General features: G+C 40.4%; 1 protein-coding gene across 1 annotated transcript in view; it reads left to right on the top strand.

Moving 5' to 3' along the window:
• The first annotated feature begins 2,945 nt into the window (after positions 1-2,945).
• Positions 2,946-23,632, top strand: part of DPP10 (dipeptidyl peptidase like 10) — a 61,174-nt gene continuing 40,487 nt past the window's right edge. Inside the window, exon 1 of the mRNA XM_010714105.1 lies at positions 2,946-2,993. Within this exon, the coding sequence (XP_010712407.1) occupies positions 2,946-2,993 (48 nt within the window). The remainder of the gene's footprint in view (positions 2,994-23,632) is intronic.

The following is a 23,632-nucleotide window of genomic DNA, read 5'->3' as shown; positions in this document are numbered from 1 at the left end:
TTTTGTATAGTGCATGTTCCTTTCTTCCATCTGGTCTCAGATTTAGATCTGAAGTTCCTCGAGGTGGCCACGTAGCTACAATACTCCATACATTCTTATTGCAGGGCTACTCATTACATCTCTTGCATCCGGATTTAGATTCTACAGCATCTCAAAGAAATGAAATGTTTTTCATTCAAGGCAAAGGAAGACAAGTGAAATTGTATTTGTTCAGAGGGTGAGCCCCCCCATACATCCATTTATTTGCCAAGGTGAGTTCCAGCAGTAGAAAATGGATCTATGAAATAAGCAAGACAGCCAGTTTGGATTTGCAGAACATTACTTCCAATCACTGAAATCAAGTGCAGTGTTGTCTTAATTTAAGGTATCTTTGGGAAGGTATGTGAAAACTCCTGATAGATGCTGTGGAGCGTACCTGAGAATAGCTATAATTTATTTTCCTTCTGGATATGCTCCAGGTGCTTTTCTACCCAATTAAGGTTTCATTTTTTATAAAATTAGAAAGCAAGTAACTTCTGGAAGGTAACTTACAGAATTTAAGTTGCAAAGTTCTGCATATTTTATGAAAAAATAGGGATCATTTTTAACATAATCAAAAATCACCTGAAGCTTTCTACTTTTTTTTTTCTCTTCCGGAGTATTTTCTTCAATTTAGCATTTTTTGTGACGTAAATAATTAATTTGACTGAAAGATATAGTTTTATGGTGCCCTGAAAAGTCTCCGTCTTTTAATGCTTAGTATTTATCTTGCTTTATTAGTTATGTTTATCTGTTTTTAATATGCAAGGACAGCTTGTGTGGAGCCTGGTGTCACCGCATAGAGTGGCTTTACTTTGTACACAGTACATGTGTCAAGTATTATGATAAGGCCATAAAAAAAGAAAAAGAGTTTTTTTAGATGAAGTTTTGCAAGTCTTGTTTTTTACTAGGGGAGCAACTTTTTAATGTCTTGTATTGACTGAGACTTCTAGAATGTGATTTTCTGAATTACACACCATACTTAGTAAATTCACTTGACAATACCAATGATTTTGGTAACCAAGCACTGTGGAGGAGGTCCTAATCCAGTGGAACACCATGGGATGTTTTTCCCAATTTCAGCTAAATGTACACAAAGGAGCACAGTCGATGTGCACGTGTTGAGCGTGCCGCATGCCCAGACTCTGAGAAGGTTGATACCAATGCACATTGGCTGCTGCCCTGAGAGACACCCAGCGTGTGTTCAGATTTACTGCATTTCATGCCTATCATCTTTATTTGTCTGTAAAAACAAACAAACAAGGTTTGTATCTCAGCAATAGGGTTATGTATGTGCTTAGGAAGCATTTTATCTTGGACCTGTGCCTTTGGCAGTAAGTTCCTTACCTCTGAGCACACATTCTATCTTCATTTTTTCCCCCCACACCTTTCTGTTTCAGGCCACGATTCCCTGTTTTTTCTGTACCATCATCTTATCTCCCATTTTAATCAATTTACTTTAATATGAAGATGGCATGAAGACTTGACTTCTGTAGGAATGTTTTTGCCAGGATTACTGGTGTGCTTAAACTGTGTGTGTTATCTGAAATGTGGGTTATTTGTATGGAAGTGTAGTCTGCTTTTTAATTTGTTGTCCTGCAAATACGGATATTTTTATATAAAGATATGCATACAAAGGCAAGCATCAGAACTATATTGTTTTTTTTGTGAGACTTTTTAGTGTGAGTTAAATTCAGATACTGCAAAAAAATTTGCAGATGCAGCCTCTGATTCGAGCTAAAGGATTTGATGCAAGAGGAGGTGCAGAGCTATTATTACTCTTGCTAACTAGTTCAGGTATTTCATTCAGTTCCAGCACAATTATGGTTATCTGGCAGTTTCTACATACATAGCAAGTGGCAGTCATTCGTTAATTAGTCTGTTATCAATAGTATTGATCAGGACATGCAGCACAGAAATACCATGTAAAGTGTAGATTTTTCTGTAGCTTTACCCATTGTTAAGCACTGTGATACTGTTTTAGGACTGAAAAGGTACTCTTTGATTCAGCTGTCCTTACTATATGACATTTACTAGATTAGACCTAGTAATTTATGGAAACCTAGAGAATCAGCATATCTCTTTACTGCTTGCTAGAACTTATCTGACGTTCTTGATTTTTGTGTTCTTTTTCTGCTGTTAGGACTTGCAAAATCTGTGAAAACTGTAGTCATATTGAAGCTTCAGTTATATTGCAAAATCAGTTGTACCTGTACAACATCAGTTGGAATATATTTTCCAGGTTGTTGAGTACAAAATCAAACAAACAAAAAGGCTGCTTACTTCTACATTCAGTATTTTAATCTTTTATTCTTTTAGCAAAGGTATTTATTAATAATTAGTCTGATGAATGTTTACTATGGTTTCCTGTAACCAACTGCTTGTTATTCCTGTGCTTCTGGCATATGTAGATCCACCTATATCTGAAAATGAAGGTGATAACCTCTGTTCTCTCAGTTCTGGCACTTATTTCAAGTGTGGAGTCAGATTTATTTAGTTGAGAAATTGTGCTTTTCAAGACAGAAGAGCTTGTATTTGATCTGAAGCCAAAGATTCTCCATGGAAATTCTGGAGTTTTGAGTGTTGGCTCCTGTAATAAAATGCAGGGGATGCAAGGTGTGACTTAGTATTCCTCCTTACAGTTCTATTAGATGTTACTGAAGAAACTGGAGCAAAGAGAAGACTGGCCCAGAGAGACTGAACACAAGTTCCTTTTGAACAGCCTTAAAACACATAGGTAAGATGCAGAGCTCTGAGTATTTTTTGTTTACCTCAGGTAAGTTCTGTTGCCTCTGGGGAAGGAAGAACCTCACCGCTAGTGATTACTGGTGCATCTGCTGCAAAGCATCCTTCAGCATTATTAAGATCACTCTTCTTTTCCCTTTGAATGATTTCAAGAGTGCTTCTGACGATTGGGAGCTCATGGGATGTGGCAGCTTCCAAGGTTTCTGGATCTTCGAAAAGAAAAGAAAGAGGTAAAAAGGAGGTAGGTGGATTGCAGATGGTGGTGATTCACTCACCAGGGTGTAACAAAGGTGCTTCCTACAAGCCTGCTTGCAAAATTCTGCAGTGGTAAGTAAAATAAATGTCTGTTTTCTAAAAGGAAATTGACACCAGAAAATTATGGTGCTGTTAGATTGAGTTGCTTGGCTCTTTAGATAGAATTAAGGAAATTTAAACCACATGAGTGTATGAGATCCAAAGTTTCCATTTAAGTTGTAAACTAGACTTCTTGCCTGTGTAATTAGTTTAGAAATCCAATATTCTACCTTTTCATAAATCTAACTCAACTACAACAAAATTGATTTTGAAATGACCTTACCCCATGAGGACATGAATGATACATTCATACAATCCTTCTTAATTAAAATATCTCATGAAGTGCTAACAGCCCTATTTTAGATTTCATGACCGCAGAAAACCAAAAAATGGAAGGAAAAAGAAAAGTTTCTTATCAATAAAACCTGCAAAGAGATTGTGACTGAGGAAAATGCTCAGGAAGTGTTTCCCCGAGGAAAGCGATTAGAAGAATGTGTTTTGATTAAATGTATTTTGTTTATTAAGTTCCAAGTACAGCCATCTGGTCAGATGCTGACCTCTGTCTGTTGTCTAGAGGACTTAGGAAGGTGGGAGGTACAGCTAGTCCTCTCCTATACCCAGTGTTGAGCTTTTAGATAAAGGACCTATTTCTTTTCCTGGCACATACAAAGAAAGAAGTAGTACATGATTTCTTATAGGCTTTTAGTCTTGTATTTAACTTTTATTTGCATTCTACATTTCTGATATATTTAACAATTCCTATTTTATGACTAATTCCATGCTTCAAATGGAATTTCAAAGGCAGTTGCTGTGAAATATTTTCTTCTGAAACATGTTGCAAATTGTTACATTTAAAACTATTTACATTGTCAAGCTAACAGTTCTTCCCTTTTAGTTATATTAAGCACTACATTTTTTAGGCTAATGGAGTGATATTTTTTTATATTGGAATAGAAATTGTACAGAGGAGCTTATCTGATTCTGTAAGAGTTGCTTGTAAAAGTGCAATGACAATGAATGCTAGCAGTATATTTGAAGCGGTTTTGTAGAGCATTGTATGAGAAATCCACGTTACCGGAAGCCAAGGACCACGAGTGAAACAAGATCATTTGGCGGTGTAATCAGAATTAAGCAAGACAAAAGAAAAAGCAGTGTAGAAAATTAATTTAAGCAGAACTTTTAAGCTTAAAAGGAGCATGTGGCAGAGTATATCAAACGTTGTCACCTCATTTATCCTTCAGTTTTGGGTTCAGTAACTTGTTTCTGAGCTGGAGGCAAGGCAGAAGTTGTTTTTTTTGCAGCAAGGATCATTGTTCAGAAAGCCTCTGTTACAATCACTGTGTTTTCTTGACCAAAAAAAAGTGTTGAAGCCCAAAGTGTAAAGTAAGTGCTCAACTATAACAAAGTGGGAGAGCATGAGATTCAGCGAATTAGAATAAGCGGCACAGAGACCTCGTTACAGTAGGGAAACAGATCAGGATGCTATTTACCTTGAATGGAAAAAGTAAACTGTGGCTCACAGGTAGCATTAGGAGGAGAATCTTCCCTGTCTTAATAACATGTAATGAGAGTAGCATGAGAATGTTTGATTCCTTTGGTATGTCAGTGATTATTTGTTAATTATAGCACAAACTAAAATTGTGGGGCTGTGCAACTGCACAACAGAGCATCTGACAAGAAGACAGCATCAGTCTTCTGTGAATGATCAGTTTCCTTTTGCATGGCATAGATAAGGGATAGGCAAAAAGCACCCAGCCTGGGGAGTGGCACCCCAAGAGCCTCTTTGGGAAAGTGAGGAGAGGAAAGGAGCTGCGTGTTTGAAGGAGAGCCTGTCTCTCCTTCCCCTGTGTGCGGAATGGGGAACTCTAAAGGGAAGGGTTTTGGATGGTACCTGTGGCTGAAGCTGGCTCCCAGGTGTTTTCTCACACCTCTTTGGGGCTGTTGATAGTGTGGCTGATGGAAAAGGCTGAAGTGGGTCCAAGGATGTATTTGGTTGGCTTTGTGGTGTCTTGTGCAAGTCTTCCACTCACCGTGCTGGGAAGGAAACTACGTGTGGTTGGCCTGGGTTAGTGCTAAGGTGGTAATGGGTTCATGAGTTGACTGGGTGATCTTAGTGGTCTTTCTAACTGTCATGATTCTACGATTCTTTGCCTTGCATTGGGAACCAGCCAGAGGCTGAGCACTCCAAGAGGGTGTATCTAAGCATTAATCAGGTATGTTGTTTTTTTTCTTCATTCTTAATGGAATCTGATGTTTTCAAAATTTTTGTGTTTTATCCGAGCCTCTAAGATACATCACAACTTTATGTACATCTTAATAATTTTGCATTTTAACTGGATTAGTGTGTGTAAACGCAAGCAGTAGAAATTTAAAATGCAACAGGCAAGGTTGTGTGACTGCAACTGCACCCCAAAATGCGCTAAGAAATCTCTGTAAAGTAGAAGAATAAGATTTCTGTTCAGGGTTGTTTTCCTATCACATTCAGCTTCCTTCTGTAGGCGCAGACAATTGAGTGATACCAGCAGATTTGTCCCTATAAGTAAGGCCTTCCTGCCTATATAGCTCTTTTCTTCCCTGCCACAGCTTATTGCCTTTTTTCTTAATTGAATTTGTATACCTTCTGCGATGGTTTCACACAAACACCCAATGTTGCCATGCCTCACTTTGAATGGGGCTGTGCGTGTTACTGAGGTGCATATTAATAGTAAACATAAATGTGAGGTAGCCCTGTAGGGTAATGATGTCCTGTCTGTTTATGCAGAGAGTGACAAATACTCTTATGTATTTTCCAGTATTCCATGACTCTCATTGATTTTTAGTGTCTTCAGGGAGAGCAAATTGTGAATTTACTTTGGGAGTTTTGTAGAATTGCAAATCTCAGCAGTTATCCTGCAGTTTGGTTGTATATGTCCCACGTGAGGTTCTCCTCACTGCAGTGATACAAAGAGTCCTTGGATCCTATTGGCAGGGACTTATCTTTGTCAACAACTTGATACTGGAAAGACTGAGCCTTCCTGGGATCCTGAAGTAACAGATTCAGAGTATGTGCCATATCTAGCCTCACAGCCCTTGAAGGGTGGAAAGTAAAACAAACTCAATCTCTTCTGGTAACTCAATTTAGTATTATAATTTTGATGAATAAGTAATAGAGTCAGCTTGAGAACATAAAAATAATTGAGTGATAAGCATCCACTTTTTTGGCCAAGAAGCTTTTAAATCCATCTGCAGAGCTAATTTTGTCAATTGATGTGTTTCAGCATATACCAGTCTTTGCTCTTCTGTAACTGCCATGGTGTGAGTATGACACCTGGGAAGGTAAGAGAGCACACCTCAGAAATGCTGTTACAGAAAAAGCTTCTCTATAGCAGCGGTGCAGCTGCTGATTATGGATGCTGCACTGCATTTGCGTTTTGTCCCAATTAACCTGCCACCTTCTCTAAATGAAGCTTGTACAAATGTTTCCATGCTTGACTACCAAATGTCGCTGCAGCTCAGTGCACTCAACAGAGGGTTGGCTGTTTTATGTCTTCTTTGTTAGGGCATTAAATTGATTATTTATACGTTATTATAGCAAGTGCATCAATTTAATACTATAATAAAATTGTGGTTGAATGTATTTTAAGATGTGCTAAGTGAAAAAATGTATATAGTTGGACGTTGTTGAATTGTAGTAATACGAACCGGGCAGAAAGCAAAAACTAGAAGCTGCTTGAGACATTTAATGACTGTGTTAACATTCCTGATAGTAAATTACAAGGTAATTTAGGGGAAAAAATATAGCAACAAAAGTGGTTTAAGCAGTTCTAATAATGTCATGAAAGTGAAAAAAAAACACATCCAAATGGAGGACAGGTACATCTCAGACTATCCAAGTAAATTGGTTACTCAGATTATCAATGTCTCTTTAAGTACCTCTAACTATATAGTATAATACAGGAATTGGCACATATAACTGTTCAAAGTGATGCAGAGAATTCTGCAGTGGGCAGATGAAGGAATGTATCTACAGGTGTTGCAAGCACCATGGATACAAAATCTATTAACAGGGCTGAAGAAAAAAACAAAAACAAAAAAAACGCCAAGGAATTAGTTGTTGTTTTTCCACAGTTGCTGATCTGTAACAAATTTGTGCTGTAGCTAAATTACTGGAAAGGAAATTATGAAGTGGAAAGTTGTACTTGGCTTAGTAGTGCATTAATAAGAAGTAGCAGTAGAATTTGTTGGATGATCACCTAGTGAGGCTGATATGTGAGGAGCCAGAGAGCTGGTGATCTAGTTCTGCTATTGTGTTGCAATGCCTCCAGATGAAAAGATGATGGTGCTTCCATGTGATACTTTCTGCTGTATCTGGATGTGCCTGCTCTGTGTCTTGGTTTTCCAGAGAACTCTGGGATTTGGGTGTAGAAGACAGGACTTGCTCAGAGGCGATGAAATTGGAAAGGTATCTTTTATTTTGAAGTACTACACCTCTCTTTGGGTAAAGGGAAAAATGGGAAGTGAGACTTCTGGAGAAGGAGTGTATCAATATCTGTGCTGTACTTCTTTCCATTTGTGAATGCAAAGTTTTAGAAAGGATTTTATTTATTAGCCATGCCATTCATGTCCAACTGTTGCACTGACTAAATACTTGTACTGAACACAAGCTTGAAGACTGAAGGTAAGTCACAATGGATTTGAGAAAGACAGATTCCAAATCCTGTGTTTATACATGGATGAAAAGGTCAAGTGGCCAGACACCTGGTACACAAATAAGTCATCCATGCCTGTTAGTCACTGGGCTTTCAAATGGCAATCTGTTGAAAGGCTGCAAGAAGAGTAGCAAATCAACAGGAGTCAATGGCAGCATTCACTGCTGTCAGAACTTGAGACTACAGTATGGGTACCCAAAGATCTTGATCTCTGGATTAAAGCTGGAGTCTGGGATAAGAGGGCTCCAAAGCATTAAGTACGCTAGGAGAAGATCTGCAAGCCAATCTTCTTTGAAATGTAGTGTTGTTTGTCTGCCAAAAAAACACCTTATTTCTCCATGGATGACAGTAGTGATAGTCCTTCTGGGGGAAAAAACCCTGTGCAGGCGTTCAAGATGCCATCGTTTTACACACACTTTTCATAAACTTCCCTTTTACCCAAAGCACTTTTATTTTAATCCTCGTTTCTTTCCTGTATGTAAAATGTGCATAACACTCCCATATTGTCTGCTCCTTTTTTTTTTTTTTTTTTTTTTTTTGTCCACATTTTGCAGCTTTGCAGCACTCTCACCTCTTGCTAAATACCTGAGAAAATACTTAGGAGTTGTTAATTCCACCCACCTCCCTGCCACTGCCCCTTCTCAGTTTACTTCCTCTTTTTTAATTGATTTGATATTTGCATTTTTCTTTACTGTGCATCATCCTCCTTTTCAGGCAGATGATGCTGTTATGTTTATGGATGAAAGCATTTTCACAAAGTTTTTCAAAAAAACATGATTAAATGGAACTTCTCATTCCCTCCAGGTGAATGAAATCATGTTTATTACACATCTCAGAATGCCTATAACATCAGACCAAAATTCTGCTGGAGGTGATAAATAGTAAAAACTATTTTTTATGGCAAAGTGTAGTATCTAAAGAAAAATATCCAGAGAATTGGCCTGTTCTGCTCCTCCTCTTCCCTCCTGCACATATTCTTTCCCTTTGTCCTTCATAAACAGAACTCCTCAACCTGTTACAATGCGAGGGGTATGTAACAGAAAGGTGCCTGGTGGATAATTTGGAAAAGAGAGAATCTGATAATTTTGTGGGTTTTTTTCTTCAGCAATTAGTTTAGAAAAAAAAAGCCAACAGAACTCACAAAGAATTTAATGTTAACGCTTCTCGATATGATTGCACTCAAAATACATTCAAGCAGAAATTATCCTTCCTCACTGATTGCCTTGACATCTTGGCAGTTGCATTTTTGCATGTTAATAACAGGTCTCCTTTTTGAGTCTCTTTTTCAGCAAGACAGCAAAAATTAGAGAGGTAATAGGAGATATATGCAAATTCTTGTCCTCACACTCCTGTGTTAACATCACTGAGCATTGTGCCCACGTGTTCTGCTGGGATGGTCAGCAGCAGCCCAGGTTTGCGCTGGTGGTTCAGTGAGCATGAGTCCTGCTACACGGTGCTACAGGAAGTCTTCTAGCAGCTCTAGGGATAAATGAGCCCTGCGCAGTCAGAGAGTATCTTTCTTTTGCCTCCAGTGGGTTTAGATCAGGCTTGTCCTGCTCTAAAAAAAACCAAACGTCTACCTGCTATATTTTTTTTTCCCCAAAGTCTGAATGTGCTAGAGGCAGCAGAGTTTTGGGATTTTAGTATGCTGCACTTGAGTGGAGCCTGGACAAACTCAGATGGGGATTTTGGATGTTGATGGGCACTATATTCTTCTCTCTCACTGCAAATGCTTGATGTGGGATCATAGTTTCTGAATTTATGTGGCTCATTCTCTCTTTGGAATGGGGGAGATTTCTCCTGCTGTATGCTATGCATGTCCTTTCTGCCAGAATGAAAATATGGAGTGGGAATACAAATCTCATTTACCTAAGTGCAAATAACCTCTCTGCAGTTGAATGGTGAGGGTTCAAGCCTACATTTGAAACAGGCTGCCCAGGAAGGTGGTGGAGTTGCCATCCATGTAGGTGTTCAACAACCGTGGAGATGTGGCACTGAGAGACATGGCTAGTGGGCTTGGTGAGGGTGAGTGGAGATTGGGGTTGGACTTGGGGATCTTTAATGGTCTTTTCCAACTTAATGATTCTGCGATTCTATGACAAAGGTATTGTAGCCAGTGAATTGGAAAACAGAGCTCCGTTTGGAAGAGCAGAGAGCTTACAATATGTAGTTGCGAGTATGTCACATTTATTTTTGATATTTTACATCATAAAGCACTGAGAACCATACCGCTAGGACTTCTGTTTGCCCACCTACAAAACAAAGCATGGACACTCAGTGTTGTTAAAAAGCTCACCCAAAAATAAATAAATAAATAAGAGTAATTTATTTACCTTAAGTACTTAGGGGTATGTAAATTCACCAGAGCTACTTAAGCTGTACTGACAGTGTTTTTGTTGGCACAAGGGCGAAGAGATCAAGCAAAATAAGCTGTCGGTACTTTATGCATGGTTACATAATTATTTGTATTGATTCTAGAGCATTTATTTTCAGCAGAAGTGTGGTGCGTTACCACTGCTGATTGCACTCTGTTTTATCAAGATGTCGGAATAAGAAGCCAGCAAAGTATACTGCTGCCTTGCTGTTCACACCTCCTCCTGGATGGCTAGTGAAACTGGGGTGTGGGGTGGACATGAAACACACTGGGGTTTCCTCCTGATTGATGGCCTTTCTCACTAGCACTGGCAGGAGATGAGAAGGAATAATAAACAGATATCGTGGAAAGTATGTAGCCCAGAAAAATATGGTTTCCAGGCAAAATATTCTTTGCCTTCAGTGACTGCAGCATTTCATCCAGTGTCTTTCATGGCTACTCTTTGTTTTTATGTCTTGTTTTGAAAATATACCGTAGGGTAGCTAGGATGGAAAAGTAACTGCCTAATTTCTTTTCTTCTTCCTACTGTTGTCCCCCTCCGTACTCCTGTTTACTAGTGAGAAGTATGTTCCTTATGTTCTTTATGTTTCACATTACTATCCTGATGGGGCAGGTAGGTTGTGGCTAACTCTATCAAAAAGCTTTGATTTTCCATCTCTACCCCCCCTTAATGCAGCTCTTGCATGTTGGACGTGACCAGGAGGAATAATGAGGACTGTGAATGCCTAAATGCTGCAAAAAAAGGACCTGCTCTCTTCTCATTATCCACGGTAGATGGGACTTTTAATTGGTATCTCCAATGCTGCATACTTCCAAAAGTCTCACAGGCTGTTTAAATGAATTCATTTCAATTACACTGATATGTAAATGGAGATTTTTGGCTCTGTTATATCTAATCAGATACTGTTTCTAAGCAGATTTGCTGGAAACAAAATATCTCCCTCTTTTGCAGAGATAGGGTTGCTGGCACCTACCTGGTGTGGAAAGACATGGGACATCAGGAGATGAGACTTCACCGAAGGGGATATCTGCTGTCTGTGATGTACTGGGCATGTGGCTGCTGTTGTGCTTCAAACCTCCTATTTTAAAAGTAAGCACTGAAATTTTATTTATTTATTTATTTTTTTAGGAAAGGCATACCTCTAGAAAGAAGGAGATCGTCCCTGATCTGGCAGAGAAATTCTCAGAGGTCTGCAAGGTCTCAGTATGTGAAATAACATGAAGTACCTGTCCTATTCTGGGCAGGTGGAGGATTTAGTTGTTATTTGTGAGGATGCTTTAGAAAGAGAAGGTAAGAATTCTCTGGATTTATAGTGATAAACAGATGTTTTGTCTTCAGAGCTTGAGAAACCCCCTTCTCTTGGTATTTATATGTAAAACTCTGCAGTTTTACATAGTGTAGGAGATGCTGCCTCTTCAAGAGATTGAAGACCTCTGCTGTCAGTATGAAAAATTAAGTAAGATTTTTTTTGATCTGTTCATGCTTATGCTTTCCTCAGTGACATCTCTGCTGCCTCTTTAGAAACCGTCTCTTGATGAACACTTTTTTTTTTTTCTCCTGCTTTTGATAGCTCTTTTTTTTTGTCCAAAAAATTATTTTCAGGAAATACTCTTGTATAATATTTTGTGATCTTTATCCTGATGAAAACTAATGAGATACATGAACGCTCTCTCATTTGCATTTGATGGGCATTTGAAACTTGTAGCCTCCCGCTGTATTCATTTACAGTTCCCCCCAGCAATCAAAACCATAAACCAAATTCCCTGGGAATTACGACCACTCTGTACTATGCTGTTGCCATAATCTTGTCCTAAACAAGATTAACTTTCATGGGCCATCTGCATGGATTTGTCAGAGCCACAGGTGCTCAAGATAAGCCACTACTCTTCTTATGACACTGATCGTTCAAAGAAAGCAAAGTAGCTGGAATACTGGTGAGGCTGTGGTAGTTTCCAGCACACTGGCAGCACTGGCAGCCCCTATAGGGCTCTGTGTCCCACAGCGCTGGAGTGATACTCACACAGAGGCAGAGGGAGAGCAGAAAGAGGATTTCTTCTGTCTGTAAAGACTTTTGTCATCCGCATGCCCAATGACTTGGAGTTGTTTGTAATTTTAAAAGATTTGGGGTAAAAAGAAGCTAGAGGTGCCTAGTTTAGCACTGAAAACAATTCTAAGAAAGATATCTGTAAAAATAAGAAAGACAGAAAGAGGTTTCATATCACATTTTCTTAAAATCATCCAGCTACTAAAAGTTTTTGCTCTTAAAATCAGATTTCAAACTATATACATATATACACATTTTGTACTCTGTATTTTGTAAAGGATAAAGAGCAAAAGCATTATTTTTGCTCAGATCATTTATCAAAGGATACAGGTATCAGGAATAAGATATTTACAAGCCCATTTAAAAGCACTTAACTTTGGCGCTGATGAAAGGCAATGCTACCGAAGAAATGTTCCTCTATATTGCTCTAACTGAAATAATGACAAAAGAAGGTGCTCAGGAATAAGTAGAGTTATTTATAGGTGCTTTAAACTCAAGCAGAACTGTGGGTGCCTGTGCTGCAGAAATGGTTTGTGGCAGCAGAGATGTCGGAGCCGCTTCTGATCCTGGCAAAACTAATGCTTAAGTATACTTGGCCTTCTCTGAGAGCACTTTTGGCCAGTAGTCTTAAAGCTCCCATGGTGAGACAAATGGTCTGTACGATGGTCTCTGAAGCAGCAGCAGCCTTAAACTAGCATGCCTCAGCTGTCAAATTGGTTCATCGGGGCACTTTGTAATTAAAGACACAGAAAATGGGCTCACAGTTACATTTTGCATGGCCTGTTGTTCTTTTCCAGAGCTTCACAAAAAAAAGCCAACCTCCTTTCTACTGAAAAAAAATATATAATGTCCCCAGCAATAAACCATGCAGTTGCCAAATTGAAGATAATAAGCTAAATCTTCACAGAAGACACATCTGCAATGTGTGCGCTCCGAATTTGTGCTCAAGGATGAAATGGGACTGAAGCCCACCACAGAGTATAGAAATAATCCTTTTGATGAGTGGGTAATCTCTCAATAGACTGCCTCCATAAAAGTGAAAAGATGTTGAAAAATTACTGCTTTTAGATGTGTATTTATACACATCAGGAGAAATAAATGAATTTCATGAGAGGTACTTTAAAGAAAACGGAGATTTGTATTTTGTAGCCTGTAAGACAAAAGCGTGCCAGTTAATGCTACTCTTAGACAGATGATAGTAAATCTAGGATTCTCATTAATGGATTAAACTGAAAAATACAACTGGGATTAAGACAGTAAAAAAAGTCATTAACAAATCTTATGAATTTTTCAACCGTGGGAGAGCGATTCTTCACGTCTGTGCCTTGGGAAAATTCTCCAGCTTCTTGCAGAAATTCAAGGCATGATTATAATACTCATTATTTTTGCCCTCAGCTTTCAAGAGAAAGATCTGACTGTAGAAGTAATGGAAATCACTACATTTTATTATTGGTTTCCTAATTTGTGACAGTTTGTGAGGTTAGTCTGTCTGAAGGTAACACCCTAGCTCAAGGTCTATACAAATGATTTAAAATATGTCACTTGATCAATTTCATAGAATCTGTAGAATCGTAGATTTGTTTGAGTTGGAAGGGGCCCTTAAAGGTCACCTAGTCCAACTCTCCCATCATGAACGGGGACTTGCACAGCACTAGAAAGTAATCATGGCTTTCAGTGTGGAATAGAAGTCTTTGGTTATTTTAAATTTTAGGAGGATTCTTACATTGAAGAGCTATAATCTGCTGTGAAACAGTTGGGCTTCAAAATCCACTCCCGTCCTTAAATGGCAGCTAAGGGTGCCTCATGAGCCAGCTTGCCCAGTGCTCAACTTCGGAACTTCTATCTGTATTAAGCATCGATTCCTCTAAGTGTAAGCAGGTGATGAATCTGAAAATGCCTAACAAAACTGGAAAGTAAGCGCGCTAGAGGCAACTGAACTTCAAGCAGATAAGGTGGTTGTAGTAAACTGCTCAAACTCCTGGTTTCCTCTGTAGAATCATCCCCAGAGGTTTGCATCTCAGACTGTATCCAGCGAGAAGAACATAAAACAGTAAATAAAGCATTTTTAAATAAGGCTTTAGATAACATTAGGAACCCTGGTAAGAAAAAAGTTTGTGTGGAGAAAATCAAATTCTGTCCTCAACAGTACATCTCTGGTCCCTCTCACATCCAGGCCTTGCTCTTTTCTTCATATGCATCCTTGTGAATTAGAAGTATTTTCTTTATTCTCCTGCTCATTTAAAATATTTTATCAAGCAGTTAATAACGTGTATTTGTTTTTGTTTTGACAATTCCAGTTTATAACATTTGAATACTTTAGAGGATGGGTAAAGCTTTCCTCAGCACAGTGAATAATGGAAACATAATAGCATAAATTAAATGAGATGTGGAAAGCTTATTTTTTGTTTTGTGAAACTTCATTTGCAATGGCTGACTTAGTTCATTTTGAATGTTGATAGAATGTCTTATTCAATCTTTGAAACAAAACACAATACATTTTTTTTATTTATCAGAAGTGTCTATTGGAATAGACAACACTAGTTTTGGTGGAAGATGCTGCCGTCAAAGGGAAAAGCTCAAGGTAAGTTTCTCATTTGACTTTGGTTTGAATTACATGTGTGTCTATGGCCATCTGTGAAGTTACTCTGGATTTCTACTGTAACCCATAAAGTAAGCCTGCAGTGAATCTACTTGCAGATGTCATATGACCTTGTGAGCACTTTATCATGGTGGAATGATTACTACATATGTAAGTACTGCTTCCCAAAGGACTTCCAAATAGGCTGGTTAGGCCCACATGCTGAGGCCAAGGGTGCAGACTCCTTGGTTTGCTCAGCGTTCAGCTTTACTATATTGTTTTCTTTTGGCTTCTTGTAGATCCAGTAGTCCTAAAAAGTTCCTTTTATCAGTATTCTGGCAAAATCGTTGATTAGCTGCTGCACCAAAGCATGCCTAAGCACAGATTTCAGGAATTGATGTGTTTTAATTCAGCTGGCAGATTTGCAGTTTATCTGTATAATTTGAATGTGGCATAGCTTGCTTTTGCGTAAACACCAACGCGTGCTTTTTTTGTTGCTGTTTTTTTGTTGTTGGTTTTTTTTTATTTTGAAGTTGTCCCAGATTCCTGAGAACTTCATCTTTAACTTATCCTTACAGACTTTACAGAGTAATGCTGTTTAAATTCTTATGTGCAGTAGGCATTTTTTTTTTGAAATATCCCTAAATTGTATTATCTCACAGTGGAGAAAAAAGAAGGAGAAATTTAATAGTTGTGCATATTTTGTCACATCTTCCCTAATTTAGCGATTGGTGGCTGCCAGCTGCTGGGGACTTGGTGAATAATACATAGAAATAAGTGATCCAGAGGAATATAAATTCCCTGTTTCCTAGGAAGATCCAGGAATAGATCACAGTCTTTTAACTCATGCTCAATATTTTTCACTGATTTTCTTTTCCCATCCCGGGTGGTTAATGGAAATAAAAGAAAGTCACAGTGTAGTCCTCAGCCGTGAGCCCTGAAATAAGTTTTTGATCGCTCATTGGAGGTAAATGCAAACATGCCAGGTGAAGGAACCTGGCGCTAGAGGTGTAATACATAAGCATAGTCACAGCAATGAATTTGTGCATACAAAGTAAGTATGTGAAATGCACACAATCGTAAGGAAAACTTGGTCACTCATGTGTTCCTGGTAAATGAACACCAATACATCGTCCCAAATTGATTTGCATATTCAAGAATGGATCGAAGAGTGAAGTTTTCCATTTTCCTCACCTATAGGACTGACAAAACTATCCCTCGAGAGGCTGTCACAGAGATGTAAAATGAAGCATCTATGCTTTGGGATTCGTCTGTAAGCCCAGGAGACTGCCACAGCTATGTTATGGGGACCGGTGTCAGGTAAAGTGTTAGCACACGGGGCCGCGGGTGTTCCAGAAGCACGGGCTGTTTCCAGCAGGATAAATCTCCTCCTATGATGTGAAGTCACCATACTGAACATCGATTCAAGGAGAATCAGGCAAACCACCGGTAAGTGCTGACTGGTTTAGACTGCAGTGTGTGATGTCACATACATAACAGAGGTGAGCTGTAGCCTTTCTAATTCTAATATGTGAGGATGTGAGCAGGTGTTTGACGTGTCATTCGCCCATCCGTGGCTGCAGTCCCACTTCCAGCTCTGAGCTGCTTTGTGTGGTGCGTAAGTCCCTCAGCGTTGCCTTGCGCTCTCGCCTTCTTGAGATGGGTGGGATCCTACAGGGAGTCATTAGCGGTGTTTGTACAGAACATTGGACTCTTGCCTGAAAAACAAATAGAGTGTTTGTGCATATATTACAGAAATAAATTTCCTGGTTTAACTTGCTTGAAATTCATTTACGCTAAAAATTTGGGCTCATCAGGTGCCTGGACATGGCTGAAGTCTCTAGAAGAGACCAGATGGAGAGAAGTAAAAATACTAGATCAGCAAAAGGCACCCAACAAAATCTGACTGGAAGGAGAAGTGTGGAGGTACGGGAATCAGAGGAATCAGAGGCAGTCCTGAATGGCAGCCTGGCCCCTCCCAGAGCTCTCCTTCTGCCAGCAGAGTGCCAATGGCTTTGTGGTGGTCTTATGTTTCTCAGTGCATTGTCTGAGTCTCCGTGTATTTTCTCTGCATGAGCTGTTGTCTAGTTGATGCCTTTATCTCAGGATAAATGAGAGTGGCATCTGCCCTCTCATTCAGTTTGCACTGCCGGCCACAGTTTGCAGCGTGCAGAGACGTACACGCTTGTGAACAAGGAGCAGGTTAGGGGAACAGCTTAGAATTGAAGTGGAATAAGCTTACAGCAAAGAAAAGAACAAAGTTCACTTTAGAGAAGTGTTATCGTGTATTTCTCCTTACTTCTCATCGTAGTGTACAATAGCCACAATACTGTAGCTTTCAGCAAATGACAGCAACAGAAATAAGTGCCATGACTTGTATCAAACGCTTCTGTAATAAGATCCCACAGTCTTCCCTGGAGATCTAGTGTAATAGTCTCGGTGTGGCAAAGGCCACATACATTTCTGTTCTTGATGTGTCCTTCAACACCCTGTTTGCTTGAATGCAACCACCTATCCAGGGTCTGTGCAGCTCATTTACTGCCATTGTAATAGCAATGGTAGGCCATGGAGCCACAGTGCAGTTATCTCCTTTCCCTGGGATAACAATAAGCCCTGCTCGTTTACGGGTAAGATTCAACCATATCACACGAAGAAGCAGGAAGCATGAAAATGCTTTCCTCAAGCGTTTTCCATCTCTGTCCCCTTCCCTCGCCTTTGGTACCCATCCATCTCCTTCTGGGAGGAAAATGATCACTTCAACAGTAGTGGCGTGACGGTGTCGGCCACGCTATAGAAAAATAAGAGAAGCTCAGGCTTAGGAATCAGAGATATTTCACAACACTTCTTCAGGCTGCACAATAGACGTGTTAGAAAAGGCAAGAACATACTGGACAGAGGCTGCCTTTCTGCTAAGACTGCATGAAGTCACCACTGAGTGTGGGGACTGATCAGAGAATTCGAAGCAACGTCCATCGTGTGAGAGCGAGGGCAAAGGGCCGCGTTCTGAGCAGACTGCTTTGCGTGGCAGCTGACAATAGGCCGAGCTTTCTGCGATGTGAGGTGGATTTACAGGAATTCAGATGTTACGGTCATATAGCTGTTCCCCACTTTGTTTTTAATTCCACCTATGCTTTCTCTACTCAAACTAAAATTCTCTTTTTCTCTCAATAGCAAGGTCACAGTCATTTCCACCCCTCTGAAGGCAAATAATGTATGCAGTGGTGGAAATATGTCAAATTTAACAAGCTGACTTTGCTGCTGCCTCTGTCCGCATTACATTGTGTTGCACAGCGGCGCCCTGTGAACGCTACAACTTCTCAGTTCACCGTGAGCCATACTAAAATTGAAAGTCATGTCGAGAGATGAACTTTGGCAACTTCTTTTTCAGCTTCTTATTTTTTGCTATTTCAAAATGAATATCACCTTCTGCCCCTGTGGCATTGATCCATTTTTGCTAAAACTGACCCGACAAATTTATTAGAAAGAGGCAGACGGTATTAGTCCTAAATTATATTACATTATCTTGTTAAGTTACATTAAGTTGTTACCTTATGTTACCTTAGGTAGTAACGCTCATGTGGCTATGAGCAGGATAAGAGGATTGTAAACCTCCTGTGAGAATGATAACTCGGCCGTGCGTTTGTTCATAATTGTTATTAGCTAGGCAGAATAGCATGGAAGAGGTAATTCCGTGGAGGTTATAAGGATTGTCATGCTTGTGAACATCCAGTGAGTTTGGATTATGATTATGGCAATGAGTACAACAATACCTGCCCAAAGTTTAGGTAAAGGGTGCCAATGTCTTAGTGGTTAGTTGAGAACAGTCATCCCCTTGACAAAGGTCACTGGTGAGATGGTCGAGTGCTATAGCATTAGGCTGTGGTTCTTTTTACAGAGGTGCAATTCCTCTTATTGACTGTCCAGTGAAATTCACGTTGAGTTACAAGCTCATCGATGCACAGAAGCATGCCGGGGTCTCGTAGGCAGGAGCCAGCAGTGAAGGTGATTAGCTTTTAAGCTAAGACTCACCTGTGAAGGAAGGGCTTTAATTTACTGGGAGAGTCTGCTTTGCATTTGGAAAGTACAAATAAGTGTCCTATTAGTCATAGCGCTTTGCAAAAACCAAAAGAATTTAGCTTTTATTTAAGGCATTGGAGGCCTCCACTTTCTGTATCCTGTGTCCTAGGATTCTAGGTTGTGGTGAGAATTGTGGGATCGTGAGGCAAAGGTGGTGAGTATTTACTGGTATACCATAGCTTCATGTGGTTGGAGGAGTTGAGAGCAAGCCTCACTGAGTGATACGCGAGGAAGTGTTAAAAGGACAGTGATGATTGTGTTCAGATGACTGGGGCTGCTGGGGTTATTAGTCATTCGGTAAGCTGTTGGGTGCTGAGTAATTTAGGTCTGAAGGCGGTCGGCGGTTGGAGGCCCGCTAGGGAGAGCAGTGTCAGCAGCAGGCTTGCATTTAGCATGGGGGTTTTTGTTAGTGAGATTGTCCATAATTGTAGGACGTTGTCTAAGCACAGGAGTATAGTTGTCATTACGATAGACTGGTTAGAAGGTGAGGAGGGTGAGTTTCGGATTGTAAAGGATGATTATAGCCCTTCAGCAGAGGTGGGAAATAGGTGTCAAAGCTAGAATCTTCTGCTTGTTGGATTTAGGCCTGTTCAACATCCAAGAGCCATTAAGGTAATAGCTGGGATGGTAAGGAGGTTGGTTTTGGGTGATCGGGATGTCAGTAAGAGGGGAGTGAATTTGAAGAATTTTATTAGCGGTAAGGGCAGCAAGGCAGCAGTCCGGGATGTTCCTTGAAATGGTTTTGGAAATCCAAAGTGGAGCGGAACTAAGTCTAGTTGGATTGCAATTGCTACTGCTAACAGGAGTCTTGCAGCAGGGTAGCTTAGTTGCGTGATGTCCTGTTGGCCAGTGACCCAGGCATTGATTACATTCAAAGAGAATGTAAATGAATGTAAAAAAGTCTGTTGAAGTCGATCGGGTGAGGAAACATTTGGCTGCGACTTCAATTGCTCACAGGTGATGTGATTTGGAGGTGAGCGGGATGGCGGTTAGGCTGGCCGTTTCAGGCCACTACCTGATAGTGGCTTGAAACTGTGATAGTAGTTCTTATGTTTAGCCTTAGGGTTGTGATTAATTTGGCATGTGGGCTCTTTATTGGGGGAAGGGGTTGAGCCATCCCTTCTGGGGTATGGTCTCCCCCCATGTAGCTTAATTAGGTGACCCTACTGGAAAATAACATAGGAGTACAAAGAGTTTTGACCTCTTTTGTGTAAGTTCGGATCTTTTCCACATTTTTCTTAGGAAATGAGAAAGTTGTTGTACCTCTATATTCACTTTACCATAGCGCGCCTTTACGTTCGGATACATTTCTTTAGGTAAAGAGGTAGGCCGGCATAGCAGATTGGCAGGCCAAAAGTGCATACCCAGCATTGCGGGCAGGATGTTTTTTCACAGAAGGTGCATTAATCAGTCATAGCGGAGGTATGGATATGGGACTGGGAGTCGTACAGATCCAGAAGACAAAAGCAGCATTTTTGTGGGTAGCGTGATCAAGAATAGTTCAGAGTGGTGGTTTAAAAGAGCTTGGATTTAGGGATAGGATTGTGGTTACTGTTTATTAATGCAATATTTGTCTACTTGGCTAGGAATTATTGTGAGGAGTCGTGAGAAGAAAATAAGGTAGAGGGGTCTCGAGTGATGGCTAGAGGGCGTAGGCTATAGTTTTCACTTAGTACAACTAAAGAGAGCAGGATGGGTAGAGCGACTTCATAGGCGGTAGTTTGTGCGGCTCCTCGAAGTTCTCCGATTAGTGCGTATTTTGAGTTTGAAGCCCATCTTGATCAGAGGAATGAGCAGAAGGCCAGAGAGAAGGTCCAGTTTTAGATCAGAAGGGGAGCATGGTAACAAAAGAGGGATTCATGCGTTGAGGGCTAGGAGGGAGGGCTGGGGTAGCGGTTATGAAGAAGACAAAAGGGAAGGAGGTGGACGGACGGATAGTTTAAGTCCATCTGCAGCTGGTTGCAGTAGTCCAAGCGGGCCTACGATGTTTGAAGCTTTAGGGGCTTCTGCGTAGCTTAGGACTTTTGTTTTTCTAATAGTAGGAAGGCTGGAAAGTCCATAGGATTGGAATGTAACTACGTGGTTTATTGTGGTGAATTATGTCATGAGAACCTAGGGAGAGGATTTTACCTCTGGGTAAAGGGATTAAGTCCTTTGCATTTGCTGAGCTCTGCCATGCTATCTCGGGCCTTTTCTAGGATTTAGCGTGGTGGTGTTAGATGGTAGGAGTGCTTGGAGTATTGGCCCCATTTCTGTGGTCCTTTTGTACTTGGAGAAGTATACCATAGAAAACAACCTGGATTATTCCGGTCTCTGATCAGTTCTCATAGGACTGTTAATGGTTGAACAAACGAATCCTTAATAGGGTGTCCTGATCCCACACTGAGGTCATAAAAGGGAATCGCATGTGTTTTTGTATTTGAAATGTATGGGCTTCAACGCACTCGCTGCGGATGGCTGCTTTAGGGCCCGAAGGGGCACGGGGTGGACTGTTACCCGGTAGCGCAGGCTGTGTTCTTTTTCAAGGAATCTGTACCATCTTTAAATAGCACATCTTGATTTTTGTCACACAGCAGTTATCCAAAGTTTACGGGAGGGAGATTTAAGGGGAACTTTGATTCATTCTGCAGGCAACTGAGTATCACCTGTATATCTCAGTTTGCTTTTCACCTCTACAGACAAGTCTTCCCACTCTTCTACAACAGAGACAGGTTTGCTCTTAACGGCTGCTTTTAAGTTTGCTTGCATTTCATTACAGAAAACTTCAGTTTGTTTTGGCTGTTCTCAGCGAATCACGAGCAAGAAGTATAGGTGTTACTAGTTTTTTTCCTCATTTTTCTTATTGCTTCGTCTTTCCCTTAGGGAAACTGTATCGCACCACAGTATCTTTTCTATCAGCTAGACAAGGTTTGAATGTTTTAGTCTGGTGAAGTAGTGAGTTCTTTTTACTGTCTCGGTGGTGAGCGCCGATTGGGCTAGAGGAGGGAGGGGGCTATCAAAATAACCTGGTTTGTGGCAGATATATTTCAGTTATAATCTGCACGCGTTGTGGTTTGTTAGAACTCACTCACCTCCTGTTCAGCTCCTTGGTTGTCTCGTATACATAGATAGGTTGCTTATGAGGATGACAACAGGCGGAACGTACGAACCCTAGAGCAAACTTAATTAAAGCGGGCTCTATCGCCCTGGTTAACTGTGAAGTCAGTCCTCCTCTAAAGACAGTTTTATACCTCTTTTTGTGGGCACTCTTTGCTGGAAAATGTAGCTCATTTCATCCATCCTGTGAGTTACACCTTTACTTGTAAGGTTGTGTTAGCAGAGCAGATATCGAGGCCACCATCGTACCCTCAGGGCCGGTGGTCTGAGAACAACAGTGTGCATACCGTGTGGGCAAGATGCGGCTGGGTGAAGGACGGATCATCAGTTACAGAACAGGCTTCTCGAGGTAGATTTTGGACACTGCCAAATCAGTAGTGATTGTACTGATATGTGGTAGGCGGATTCTTTGGCATAGAAAGATTTAGCTAATCCCAGTTTGTGTCCTGGCTTTCATGGGTTGAAATTTTTCACATCTGCAAAGATAATTGTGAGGGTGGGTTTAAGTGCATCTTGAGGTGATAACAACCTACTTGTATTTTGATCTTTGTTGTTATTATATGATTTAAGCAGTCTTTTTGCTGAATAGGAAATTAATTTAGGTTTCTGCTGTGACTGCAATGGCTGGCCTGGGATTTACCCACGTCACTAAGAACAGGAAATGCCATGATGGCAGACAAAAGTGGTGAGTGAATATTCTACTACCAGATGCTTTGTGAAGAGCAGCCTGATGAGGGTTAGGAGAGCCACGGGCCAGATGAAGGAATGAGAAGCTCTGAAGTGCTAGATGGGCCTGAAGCTGGTCATACCAGACATGTCATGAAGGGTTTGCTGATTTCACGTGACATGTACGATCAGTAAAGCCATCATCATGTATGTCAAGTATGAGTGAGACAGAGGTTGTAGAAGTAAGTCAGTCCTCTGACCATTAACAGTTAGGTGATTTGTTAGTAGGTAGCGGTCACATTATAGTTGTATTAACTCACTGTTTTAATAGTTCAAACATTCTTCTTTACTACATTGAAAGAAACGTGCCTAAAGAAGGGACCTGAAAGAGATGCACTTAGTGAGAGGATTACATTTACTTAAAAGCAGTAATAATATTAAATTATTCCCCTAGTTGAAAACAGCCATGGCTTTTCAAACCATGCTCCTTAGAACATAACCAAGTGGGAATGTATGAATGACTAAACTTTTTAGTGTATTTTTTCCCCCTCACATTAGGTGCTTTGGGTATGCTAACCCCTTTGTACTATGAGTTGTGACTTTAATATTTGAGGATTAGACTGTGTGTGGGTAGTCAGTTAATGTATTTGGGACTTTCTTTTATATCTTCAGTGTTTTTATGACATGTTTTTATATATTTGAGAATATATGGGTGGTTTTTGTTTTCTCATTGCCTCTAGCAGCCAATCCATTCTCTGCTACTTAAAGAGCAGAGCAGGTGGTAAGGTCTGCATTACATACTATGGAGATCACTGAAGATGTAGTTGAGATTTAAAAATAACTGGCAGAGCTGCCATACATACAGAGATGTCTTGTGGAGAGGACTTGACTTGATCTTCTCTGAAGAGGGGGGCTGGTTCTGGTGGCAAGGCAGGGACTGTTGAAACAAACAAAAAGCAATGGGCAGAAAGAAACGAAACGTGGATGAGGAGCGCCTTTTCGCCTTTCGCCTTTCGCCTTTCGCCTTTCGCCTTTCGCCTTTCGCCTTTCG

This window comes from Meleagris gallopavo, chromosome 7 (assembly GCF_000146605.3).
Source record: "Meleagris gallopavo isolate NT-WF06-2002-E0010 breed Aviagen turkey brand Nicholas breeding stock chromosome 7, Turkey_5.1, whole genome shotgun sequence".
NCBI classification, from domain to species: domain Eukaryota; kingdom Metazoa; phylum Chordata; class Aves; order Galliformes; family Phasianidae; genus Meleagris; species Meleagris gallopavo.
Note: the sequence above shows the minus strand (reverse complement) of the source record. Positions and strands in the feature narration are given on the sequence as shown.